This window comes from Scyliorhinus canicula, chromosome 3, assembly GCF_902713615.1.
Source record: "Scyliorhinus canicula chromosome 3, sScyCan1.1, whole genome shotgun sequence".
NCBI lineage: Eukaryota > Metazoa > Chordata > Chondrichthyes > Carcharhiniformes > Scyliorhinidae > Scyliorhinus > Scyliorhinus canicula.
The window spans coordinates 228,143,550-228,155,419 of NC_052148.1; the positions used below are offsets into that span (position 1 = coordinate 228,143,550).

Below are 11,870 nucleotides of genomic sequence, written 5' to 3' on the forward strand. Positions count from 1 at the left end.
CATGTCCACACACCCATAACCCGACTATCCCCCCACCCCGGAGGGCGGTGAAAGCCCCATCCTCCACCAGCTGCCGACCCCCATACCAGCCAGTATGGCCGGGTGCCCTGGCCACTGAAGCCACCAACTAACTACCCCCTGGGCTGCATGCGTTTGGACTGTCTAAGACTGTACGTTTTCTGTATCTCCCCTCCCCTCCCCACTCCACAGGGGAAGGGCAGCCATAGCCGGCGGGTGAGGGAGAAAACTGGAGGACTGTCGGACCTGCAGCCCCTCATCAGGGCAGAGCAGAGGGGCCTGGACATGGTCAGCGGCCTGGAGGAAATGGTGGTCGCCGGGGTGGAGGTCGGCCATGGGCAAGGAAGTGAGACCCAGTTGAGTCCCGGTTGCCAGTGACATGTGAGTCAACAACCCACCCCCACCCTCACCCCCACACCACGCTCATCTCCACCTGCACCCGACACCACCCTCACTCCCACCCTCAGCATTGTAGCCATGCTGGCCACGCAAAATGGACACTGAGCCAAAGTAAAATGGAAGACAGAAGGAAAAGCCTGTTTAGTGAGAGCAGACAGTCTGCTCTCAACTAATTAGCATTTTGCAAGCAGCAAACCAGTTTCTGGCCAGGTGCAAGATCTCCAAGCCAAAGGTGTTAATGGCAAAGCGCTTAGCATTCTGATGAGGCAGCCCAGATCCAGGCACGGACAATGGCAACATTTCCATCTCAATGTAACACTTAATTGGTTGCGCAGACAGGATGGCACCAGAGTAACGAATATCGAAACCACCCCCCAACACCGAGGAAGGCCCTCGCATTGGAGGATTTCGAAGGTAACCGTTTGGAAACGCTCCAATCGGTACCGAAAGGTAGAGCCCGCCTAGAAGGGGGCAAGGACATTAGAGAGGGGTATAAAGGCAAATTCCCCACATAGCCCGGTCTGTTAAACCCGTGCTCCGGCTCTGACTGACATCTTGCATCCTGACTCCAGCCGTTGAGCACCAGCCGCCGAAACCGTAAGTTCAACGCTCGCTACGCGATCCAAGCCCACTAGACTCCCAGTACCAGAACGCTTGCTGAAGGCTGCAGTACAAGACCAGGACGAAGGCCTCGTTCTCTGACCTTGCCTGTTCCTGTTAGATAAGTATTCTTTTTTTTTTTTAAATAATTTTTATTGAAATTTTTCGATACAAACATTTACCCCTATTACATTTTAAATTATAACACCACAAGTCCCCCCTGGAAAAACCTCCCCACGCCCTCCCCCGCGCGCACCCCCCCCCACCCTCCCTCCCCCCCCCCCCCCCCCCCCCTCCGCGCTATCAGTCTAGCAACCAAACCGTTTTTCCCTTTCTGCCGATGGCCTCGGGCAGTCCTTGCCCGCGACCCCCCGCTGACGTGCTCCCTTCGTTGCTATCCCCCCCCCCCCCCCCTCCCTTCCCCCCCCCCCCCTTTTTCTCCCCGGGTTGCTGCTGTTTCGGCCTCCGGTTCCTATCTCTGATCCAGAAAGTCAAGGAAGGGCTGCCACCGCCGGAAGAACCCCTGTACCGACCCTCTCAGGGCGAATTTGATTCTTTCCAATTGGATGAAGCTTGCCATGTCGTTTAACCAGGTGTTAACACTTGGTGGCCTTGTGTCCCTCCACTGAATCAAGATCCTTCTCCGAGCTACCAAGGACGCAAAGGCCAATATTCCGGCCTCCCTTGCCTCCTGTACTCCTGGCTCCACCCCAACCCCAAAAATCGCTAGCCCCCACCCTGGTTTGACCCTGGTTCCCACCACTCTCGATACCGTCCCCGCCACCCCCTCCCAGAACTCGTCCAGTGCCGGACACATCCAGAACATATGTACATGGTTCGCAGGGCTTCCCGAACACCTAACACACCTGTCCTCCCCCCCGAAGAACCGACTCATCCTAGTCCCCGTCATATGGGCTCTGTGCAGCACCTTAAATTGGATGAGGCCCAACCTTGCGCACGACGACGACGAATTGACCCTCTCTAGGGCATCCGCCCATGTCCCATCTTCTATCTGCTCTCCCAGCTCCGCTTCCCACTTGTCTTTCAGCTCCTCTATCGGTACCTCCTCCACCTCCTGCATTATTTTGTAGATGTCCGAGACCTTCCCTTCTCCGACCCAGGCCCCTGACAGCACCCTATCACTCGCCCCTCCATCGGGAAGCAAGGGGAATCCTTCCACCTGTCGTCTGGCAAATGCCTTCACCTGCAGGTATCTAAACGTGTTCCCCGGGGGGAGCTCAAATTTCTCCTCCAGCTCTCCCAGGCTCGCAAACCTCCCCTCTATGAACATGTCCCTCAGTTGCCTGATGCCCGCCCTGTGCCAGCTCTGGAATCCCCCGCCAGTGTTCCCCGGGACAAATCTGTGGTTCCCTCTCAGTGGCGCCGCCATCAGACCCCCCACTTCCCCCCTGTGTCGCCTCCACTGCCCCCAGTTTAGATAAGTATTCTGATCACTTAAGTTTAGTTATAGCTTAGTCTCTTAGTGTGCGTATGAGTATTTATTATAACTGTATAATAAATATTGATCGTTTGAACCTTACTAATCGGTGTATCGTCTTTATTACTTTGAACTTGACCTTGGAATACTTGTGACGGTGTCTATACGGCACCTGGCGACTCCAGAGCTGAATAAATACATAGAACAGAGCCTAGTAGTGTTAAGCACACGTCGAATACGGAGGCGTGTTAATACACTCCAATAAACGCGTTTTACAACCACAGTAAAACGTGCAACAGCATCACCCACACTTTCACCCCCCCACCAACGGGGACCCAGGTCGCAGGATGGGAATCACTCCCAATGTACTGTTTGGGAATCCACCTAGACGTAAGGCCAGAAAGTTAGACACCGATTACGTTGGCCAGGGGGCAAGGGCACGGTACACTCCGCGGCCCCAGCCTGGAATGCCCGTAACGGCTACAATGGATGCTGCCCTTGAGTGGGCCATCTGATGTCCCTCCGGTGGGTGGCGTCCGGGTGGAGGGTGTATGGCGGAGTGTGGGGTGCGGGGGTGGGGGCTTAGGGGTATCCATTAGGATAAGTAGAGCAACAATTTAAGAACTTTTTTTAAAATTGAGGAGGTTCAGGTTGCACGACAGGAGAATTCTCCCTGAGGATCTCCAACACATCCTGCATCCGGATCCTGGAATGAACCAATGTCTTGCATCAATAGTTCATTGATAATCATAAGGTAAGGATCTTAAAATGGCAAGATGATTTGTAGCTGTCCAATATGTTGATCGCCAAATAAAACAAGGTCATTTCTTTGCATAGTTTCAGCTCTATGCTGCAATGTACACAAGAACACCCCGAAACTTGCATATTCTATGATGTCCATGAGTCACTTCACCTCCGGCAATGGGTGCTGGCCCTTCTATCTAAAGCTTGAGGAATGAAGGCTGTATGACACTTCACCAATTTGGCCTTTCCCTCCCAGGGTTTCATGGGCACTGACCTCTCGTTCCTTCGAGCTTGGCTTTGTGCAACAGAATTTTCAAATGAGCAATCAGCTTGCAAACCCATCCGTCATAAGTGGCTGATTTTGCTTGAGGAGAAAATGAATGCACCACAGAGATATTCCCCTTCACCCTTTGAGTTGTTGCTTCATCCGCCAGTCGTATGTTTCGAAGGGGAAGAATGAATAAGTCCACAAGGGTTTATGAGCACCATCCAATGATTTAATGAAATATCTGAAAGGAACCCGCTTAAACATGGCAGGCTGACGAACTATAGTCACGTGTGTGACTCGGAGACCTTTCTGGTATGTCCTCTCAGCCAATTGTCTCAGGGGCCTTGCTACATAACTTGGCTGCTTAATGGATAGTAGATGCTCACACCGCACAGCTATACATCAGGGAGACCAGATGTCGGATTACTCATTTGATGGTGAGGAAAGCTACAATTTAGATAACTGGCTGACAAATCAAAGGCAGTGTGAGGTCAGGGGGTTAAACCCTCAGACAATGCAAAACGTGGCAAGTTCACAAAAGCATCGGGTGCCTCAGCCACTCAAATTGTCCTTCCCTGTTCCAGCGTCCTGACATTTCATGAAGAATTTCACCATCCATCCTGATGTCACACTCACAAACATCTACTGGATATGTCACAACCCAGTCTTCTACCTCAGTAGGATGGGAACACAAGCCACATCCATAATATCCATTAAACCTGGCCGTATTCTGCACGTCAGCACAAATGGGAGAATCTACACAGCAGCGATGGAAGCATCTACTATTTACCAGCACCCCCTCAAATCAACCCCTTCTTCTGACAGTCAGCTCACTTCATTGCCAGCATCATCCAGGAACATTTCATTTTTGGATTGCATTTTCTGCACCATAATCCAGCTGGAATAAGATTCCCCAGTTCTGAGTTTTGGAGGAAGCCCATCAATCTAGAGGGGAAAATCAGAAAGAACAGGAGGCAGGAAAAGAACAGAAAGCAGGAGAGAACAGAAATCAAGAGAGAGCAGGAAGCAGGAGAGAGGAGGAAGCAGGAGAGAGGAGGAAGCAGGCGAGAGGGCAGGACGCAGGAGGGAGAGCAGAAAGCAGGAGAGAGAGCAGAAAGCAGGAGGGAGCAGGAAGCAAGAGGGAGAGCAGGAAGCAGGAGATGAGAGCAGGACGCAGGAGAGAGAGCAGGAAGCAGGAGAGAGAGCAGGAAGCAGGAGATGAGAGAAGGAAGCAGGAGAGAGAGCAGGAAGCAGGAGAGAGAGCAGGAAGCAAGCGGGAGAGCAGGAAGCAGGAGAGAGAGCAGGAAGCAGGAGAGAGCAGGAAGCAGGAGGGAGAGAAGGAAGCAGGAGAGAGAGCAGGAAGCAAGAGATGAGAGCAGGAAGCAAGAGGGAGAGCAGGAAGCAGGAGAGAGAGCAGGAAGCAGGAGGGAGAGAAGGAAGCAGGAGAGAGAGCAGGAAGCAAGAGATGAGAGCAGGAAGCAAGAGGGAGAGCAGGAAGCAGGAGAGAGAGCAGGAAGCAGGAGAGAGCAGGAAGCAGGAGAGAGAGCAGGAAGCAGGAGAGAGCAGGAAGCAGGAGGGAGAGCAGGAAGCAGGAGAGAGGAGAAAGCAGGAGGGATAGCAGGAAGCAAGAGGGAGAGCAGGAAGCAGGAGAGAGAGCAGGAAGCAGGAGAGAGCAGGAAGCAGGAGATGAGAGCAGGAAGCAGGAGAGAGAGCAGGAAGCAGGAGAGAGCAGGAAGCAGAAGAGAGCAGGAAGCAGGAGGGAGAGCAGGAAGCAGGAGAGAGGAGAAAGCAGGAGGGAAAGCAGGAAGCAAGAGGGAGAGCAGGAAGCAGGAGAGAGAGCAGGAAGCAGGAGGGAGAGCAGAAAGCAGGAGAGAGCAGGAAGCAGGAGAGAGCAGGAAGCAAGAGGGATTGCAGGAAGCAAGAGGGAGAGCAGGAAGCAGGAGAGAGAGCAGGAAGCAGGAGGGAGACCAGGAAGCAGGAGAGAACAGTAAGTAAGAGGGAGAGCAGGAAGCAAGAGGGAGAGCAGGAAGCAGGAGAGAGAGCAGGAAGCAGGAGAGAGCAGGAAGCAGGAGGCAGAGCAGGAAGTAGGAGAGAGCAGGAAGCAGGAGAGAGAGCAGGAAGCAGGAGGCAGAGCAGGAAGTAGGAGAGAGAAGGAAGCAGGAGAGCAGGAAGCAAGAGGGAGAGCAGGAAGTAGGAGAGAGCAGGAAGCAGGAGAGAGAGCAGGAAGCAGGAGAGAGCAGGAAGCAGGAGAGAGAGCAGGAAGCAGGAGAGAGCAGGAAGCAGGAGAGCAGGAAGCAAGAGGGAGAGCAGGAAGTAGGAGAGAGCAGGAAGCAGGAGAGCAGGAAGCAGGAAACAGCAGGAAATAGGAAACCGCAGGAGGGCAAGCGAGAGCAGGAAGTAGGAGACAGCAGGACATAGGAAGGGGTAGGACGTAAGAGAGTGCAGGAAGCAGGAGAGAGTAGAGAGTATGTGAGAGCATGAAATAGGAGAGAACAGAAAGTATAATAGAACAGGAACTAGGATAGAGCAGAAAGTATGAATGAGCAGGAAGTGGGAGAGAGGAGGAAGTGGGAGAGACAGGAAATGTGAGAGAGTAGGAGACAGCAGGATTCAGGAAAGAACAGGAAGCAGGAGAGAGTAGGAGAGAGCAAGAAGCAAGAGAGCAGGAAGCAGTGGAGAGGAGGAAGCGGGGAGAGGAGGAAGCAGGGGAGCGGAGGAAGCAGGAGAGGAGGAAGCAGAAGAGACGAGGAAGCAGGAGAGAGGATGAAGCAGGAGGAAGCAGAAGAGAGCAGGAAGCAGGGGCGAGGAGGAAGCAAGAGAGAGGAGGAAGCAGGAGAGAGAGGAGGAAGCAGGAGAGAGAGCAGGAAGCAGGAGAGAGAGCAGGAAGCAGGAGAGAGAGGAGGAAGCAGGAAGCAGGAGGAAGCAGGAAGCAGGAGAGAGGAGGAAGCAGGAGAGAGGAGGAAGCAAAAGAGAGGATGAAGCAGGAGGAAGCAGGAGAGACGAGGAAGCAGGGGAGAGGAGGAAGCAGGAGAGAGGAGGAAGCAGAAGAGAGGAGGAAGCAGGAGAGGAGGAAGCAGGAGAGAGCAGGAAACAGGGGAGAGGAGGAAGCAGAAGAGATTAGGAAAGAGGAGAGGGCAGGAAAGAGCAGGGAGCAGGGGAGAGCAGGGAGCAGGGGAGAGCAGGGAGTAGGAGAGAGCAGGAAGCAGGGGAGAGCAGGGAGTAGGAGAGAGTAGGAAGCAGGTGCGAGCAGGAAGCAGGAGAGAGTAGGAAGCAGGTGAGAGCAGGAAGCAGGGGAGAGGAGGAAGCAGGAGAGAGGAGGAAGCAGGGGAGAGGAGGAAGTGGGGCTTAGGGCTCCATCTCTGCTCTGTCTCATTGTCCCTTCCACAGGATAACATAGAATGTACAGCGCAGAAACAGGCCATCCAGCCCAGCAAAACCAAGCCAGTCTTTCTGCTCCAGTTGAGCCTTTTCCCACCTTTTCCCATCTAAATCTATCATTGCAATTCTCTTTTTCCTCCTTCCACAGTATCCCCTGAAATAAATCGATCATTTGCTTCAACCATTCCCTGTTGTAGTGTGTTCGACAATCTCATCGCCCTTCATTAGTAGTTTCTTCTGAATTCTTTACTGCTCTAACGTCCAGGGAGGAATTCTAACTTGACCAGCTGTATTTCTGCCTTGTTCATCTTCTTCATGGACAGTGTTCATTGTAAAATTAATTTTCACTTTAATATCACCTACATTGAATGTGTCAATGTGTTCATTACAAAACCTTCCATTCATTTTAGTTGGAATTAAGAGTTAATTTTGACCACCTGGCTTTGAAAAAGAAAGTAAAGATTCTAATTGAAGTGCTCCGAAAGATGTAATTAACAAATAAACACATTTCCAGTTTAATTTTACCATACATTGTTTCATCAATAATTAGCTTTGTTGTAATTCCACACATCCGGAGAAATTCCAAAATGAGCCAACTCCTCCGAGTGAGTCACAGATTTCTGGCTATAAATACAGCATGTGAGCCTCAGTAGGTCAGTCACAGGCAGCAGCAGCAGCACAGCAGCAAGAAGATAAAAGATCACCAAACAAGTAAAGCACAATGAACAGCAAAGATACTCTCGTCGTTCTCGCTCTCCTGGCACTGGGAGTGTTATCCATACAAGGTAAGAAATCTCTAGTTTCACAGCATCTATACAGCATCTATAATGATATGGCTCCTTTTCCCTGCTGATTCTGCTGCATATTGTAGATGACATTGTACAGCAAGAGGAATTCTTCTCAATATTTATTGAAACATATGGCAATTGTTCAATGTTTGTGTGACTCTTTAGACAGAAGACTTCAGCAGAGTTGGGAGTATATGTAATTAGAATGAATGGGATAGATTTTATCATGGGCTTCCGAACACAAATATCAAGTTGCACGGCTGGACCCAAGCTGGGACCATAATTATTCAGATTGGTTGCTTGGCTCACTGGATCAGACAGATGATTTGCCTCACAGTGCGCCTCCTGTCAGCTGTTGGCAAACCTCCCCAGTGACAGGGAGCCATCCTGGCCAAACTCCCTGCTATCTCACCAATCACTACTGTCTCCGTTTCCTCTACTGGCGGCTGGTAAAATTCAGTCCAACGAGCATGTGTCAAAATCATTGGAAAATTGATGGAAGTTACTAAAATAATTTTGGCACAGGAAAAATTTGAAACTCTTTTTTCGATTAGTTTGAGTGCTGCCAATTATTACAACAGGAATGCAAGCCCTCCTTTCACCTTGGGGTGCTGATTCACTGAGGTTCCTGTTGAAGTGCTTGGTATCAGAAAGGTGACAGTCAGGAAGATTATTATAGAGGATAGCTAGCAGTTTAGTCCCAGCAGAGAATGTGGAGCACATGAGAGGGACACCCTGTGCAAATCTGGAAATCAATCCATTTGTTTAATTTACAGCTGCATCGATTGGAAACACAGGAATGAACCTCCGCTGCCAGTGTATCAAAACACATTCAAAATTCATCCACCCGAAGCACATCGAGAACATCGAAATTATACCAAGTGGTCCTCACTGCGGGAACGTTGAAATTATGTAAGTGTTTAATTCCTCTTCAGTTTCCTGTATTGTAAAAACACAGCAATTATTCTAGGTTTAAATAGGAGTTCAAGCTTCTTACAAGAGGGTGAATGGCTAATGATCAATGTCATTCTTCATTTCTTTCAGTGCCACCCTTAAAAGTACGAATCGTGTGTGTCTCCATCCTGATGCTGGCTGGGTGAAGAGAGTCATAGACAGGATGATCAAACAGTAAGTTTCATTCTGTGTAGGGTGAGGGTGGGGAGGTTTCTTTTTTCACTGTACTTTTATTGAGTTTCCCACTTTCTGTTAGATCACAATATCTAATTCTGTCCAGTCAGGTGTGGTATAAGTCAGGCCTTCCTACATTTACTCAAACCCAACCTCAGCAAAATACTCTTGATCATTTTCTCATCATGTGTCAGTGAATCAGTACACCTTGTGACTGGGCACTGACCACTAGGAGAATGCCAGGGATTGCTGGTTTGTGCTGGGTTAGACAACTAGAGCAGAAAGCTCCCAGTGTTGGTTACATAGACCCAAACCTAGTGAAGGAAAGCAGTCCACACGGTTCCTGCTCCTCGTCACTATCCAGTGAGTGCACCCGTTACCACGGGTGATCTTGAAATGGGCTCAAGGCAGGTGCAGGATGGGAAATAATAGTCTCATCGTCAAACAGCTCAAGAACACTCCAGGAATGGCCACCCAAAGGAGATGCCAGAGTATATGAAACTATAGTTCCCAGATGGAACAAGATTGTCAACACAATGCTGGGCTGAAGCTGCAGTCAATGTTGAATATGTTAGTAGATGACATGACCCTTCAGGGATGATCTTCAATCTGAATGTTTAACATTCTGATTCAATTAAATGTATTACTACTTAATATTTCATTCAGCTTCAAGTAAATGTTGTAAATATATCCAGTTAATTTCCGACCTAACATACTTTGAAAGCATTTTGTATTTCATATCTTTGTATGGCGTAAACTTAATTTCTTCATTCTCTCATTTTCCATAGTTCCAAGAAGATGAATTAACCTCGCCGAAGAGAAGCTCAATTCTTCTTGTCAAGAGATTAGAAAACACTGGTAGAAAGTTGGGATTTTCCATCTGCCTGCCTGGCTTGGCGCAGACCCGTCACAGTCAATGAGGTTCAACTTAGCTTGAAGTGTTTCTGTTTATTGAACTGTTTTAGCACCTGGAACACTGAAGCATGAACATTTCCTTCGGTAATTAGGCCCCAGCTCTTTGGAATAATTACTTTTCATTGTTATTCAACCGAATTCTTAACACTTGCTGCCATGTAGCAGTGTTACAGGATGTAGTTACTCAATGGTATATTGTTCAGTATGACAAATTGTCAGTCAAGTGTTTGCTATTTATGTCTATTTTATTATCCAGATATCTCTAAAAATGGTTGATTTTACTACTGGGTTCCAAGAATTATGTTGCATTAATAATTAAAATGTTTATTGATTTGTGATTGTTTTCCTAATAAGAATTTGGGCAGGATTCTGCGGTCCCCCAGCCTTGTGTTTCTCGGTGGCATTCCATTCGTTGGAGGAGGGATTCTATCCTCCTGCCGCTTGTCAATTTGATTTCCCACCGGAAAGATCCATGCCGCCGGGAAATCCGCGAGCGGGAGTGCATTGTCGGGAACAGTGAATTGCAGCGGCTGGAGAATTCCAGCCTTTATCTGAAGCTTTTCTCTTTAATTTATTATTATATTATTAATATGGAATGGAAAGATTGTGGCTGTACATGTCTTGATTTATTTATTTAAAATAAACATTTTAAAAATTGGAATTGTTTTGTCTTGCTTTGCAAGTTGCCAGAATGTCCTGTTTTCTAAAGAATGTGAGAATAATGCAGCAAGCAACAAAAAGATAGCTGTAACCATTATTGATCCGCAGGTATAGAGTTTTCTTTAAATGACCTTTATCTGTGACTGACACCTTTAAGAAGTGTCCACAGGTGACCTGTGGGGGACAGGACACATGGGTTTGCTGCATTGTTCATTCACATTCCCCGTGTGGCTTTCACTGGTGTAAAACCAACCTGAGGAGCTGATCTACTTTGAAGCTTCTGGGTAGGTTGTTAAAAAATGCAGTAGGATGAATTTCCCCCGCCTTTTCGGAATACTAGCAGGGGCTTTGGCTGAGAAAGGAACTTTGGGCGGAGGCTGCCTCTGCCACTTCTCTACCTTTACAACAACAACTCGCATTATATTACACATTTGATAGAATTTTAAAAGTCCCAAGGCATTTTCACAGCAGCAAAACATGGACATGGAGCGTCGCAAGGAGATAGTTGGGCGGATGGCCAAGCGTTATGTCACCAAGGTGGGCTCTAAGGAGGGTCTTTAGAGAGAAGAGAAAGATGGAGAGGCTCAAGGAGGCCGTCGCAGAGTTTAAGGCCTACAGTCATCAATAATGGGGAGTCCAAAACAAGGTCAGTCATTTAGTGCAGAAAGGAGAACATTTCTTCACTCAAAGGATTGTGAATCTTTGGAATTCTCAAACCCAGGAAACAATGGATTCTCAGCCATTAGCCGAGTAAGAGCAAGACAGAAGCCAGAGTGTCGGTCAGGCAGTGAGCGAAGGGTTATGAAGATAATGCAGGAGGGTGGAGTTGAAGCTGAAGGGATCAAACATGAGTAAGGGGTATATATGCCAGGCCATTGATTCCCTTTGCAGGGGACTAGCTCATTTATTTGGCTTTGACATCACGATGAAGCAGTGGAGAGACATTTTAGGGGGTTTTCCCCTTCCCCAAGCTTCCGGACGCTTTTGAGAGCACGGAAGTCACAATCCTCCAGCACCATCTCACCTGAGACGAGGAAGGGATTCCACTCCATGGATATGCAGCTAGTTTGTGACGGTACTCAGAGCCTCCTTCATGTCAACACTCCATATCCTAGATTACCTCCCCCCCCCCCCCCCCCCCCCCCTCCCCATCCCCTCCCCACCCCCCCTCCCACCAGCCCCGAAGATTTCCAGGGGTATGGGATTCCCGGCAATAGCCGAGGTGTTTCAAACTCCCAATTGGAAACTCCCCTGCAATGTGAATTAGATAATGTGATTCAAAACCCAAACTTTGCATAGTTCTGGTGTGCTACATCCATAATTACCAAGATAAAATTAAAAACCACTTCTGCCTTCTGGGTAACTATTTTACAGACCTTTTCCCATCCCAGTACACCAAGATCCCAGCCTGGGGATCCTCCATGGAACACTCAACACCTCACGTGACCTCTCTAATCCAGAACTGGACCACCCCACCTACTCCAAACATTGCCCCAATCAGCCCCCCCCCACCGGCCCACAGACAGTCTCCCCC

General features: G+C 49.0%; 2 protein-coding genes across 2 annotated transcripts; both read left to right on the forward strand.

The window, feature by feature from the left end:
- Positions 1-94: 94 nt before the first annotated feature.
- LOC119963665 (mediator of RNA polymerase II transcription subunit 2-like) lies at positions 95-6,402 on the forward strand (the record flags this gene model as incomplete). The annotated part of the gene is made up of 3 exons (XM_038792985.1): positions 95-102; positions 4,609-4,717; positions 6,343-6,402. Coding segments are annotated over exons 1-3 (177 nt in total), but the record flags the coding sequence as incomplete, so codon positions are not given.
- A 1,077-nt stretch (positions 6,403-7,479) lies between these two features.
- On the forward strand, positions 7,480-10,337 carry LOC119963347 (interleukin-8-like). The gene is made up of 4 exons (XM_038792352.1): positions 7,480-7,630; positions 8,410-8,545; positions 8,678-8,761; positions 9,550-10,337. Exons 1-4 carry the CDS (start codon positions 7,567-7,569, stop codon positions 9,566-9,568), a joined length of 303 nt encoding a protein of 100 aa, XP_038648280.1. The 5' UTR covers positions 7,480-7,566; the 3' UTR covers positions 9,569-10,337.
- The last annotated feature ends 1,533 nt before the right edge of the window (positions 10,338-11,870 follow it).

Bases quoted from the DNA above. Each gene is read 5' to 3' on its own strand.
- LOC119963347 (XM_038792352.1), top strand. From the start codon at position 7,567: ATGAACAGCAAAGATACTCTCGTCGTTCTCGCTCTCCTGGCACTGGGA. The intron at 7,631-8,409 runs GTAAGAAATCTC...TTTAATTTACAG, and splicing joins GGGAGTGTTATCCATACAAG to CTGCATCGATTGGAAACACA. The intron at 8,546-8,677 runs GTAAGTGTTTAA...CATTTCTTTCAG, and splicing joins TGCGGGAACGTTGAAATTAT to TGCCACCCTTAAAAGTACGA.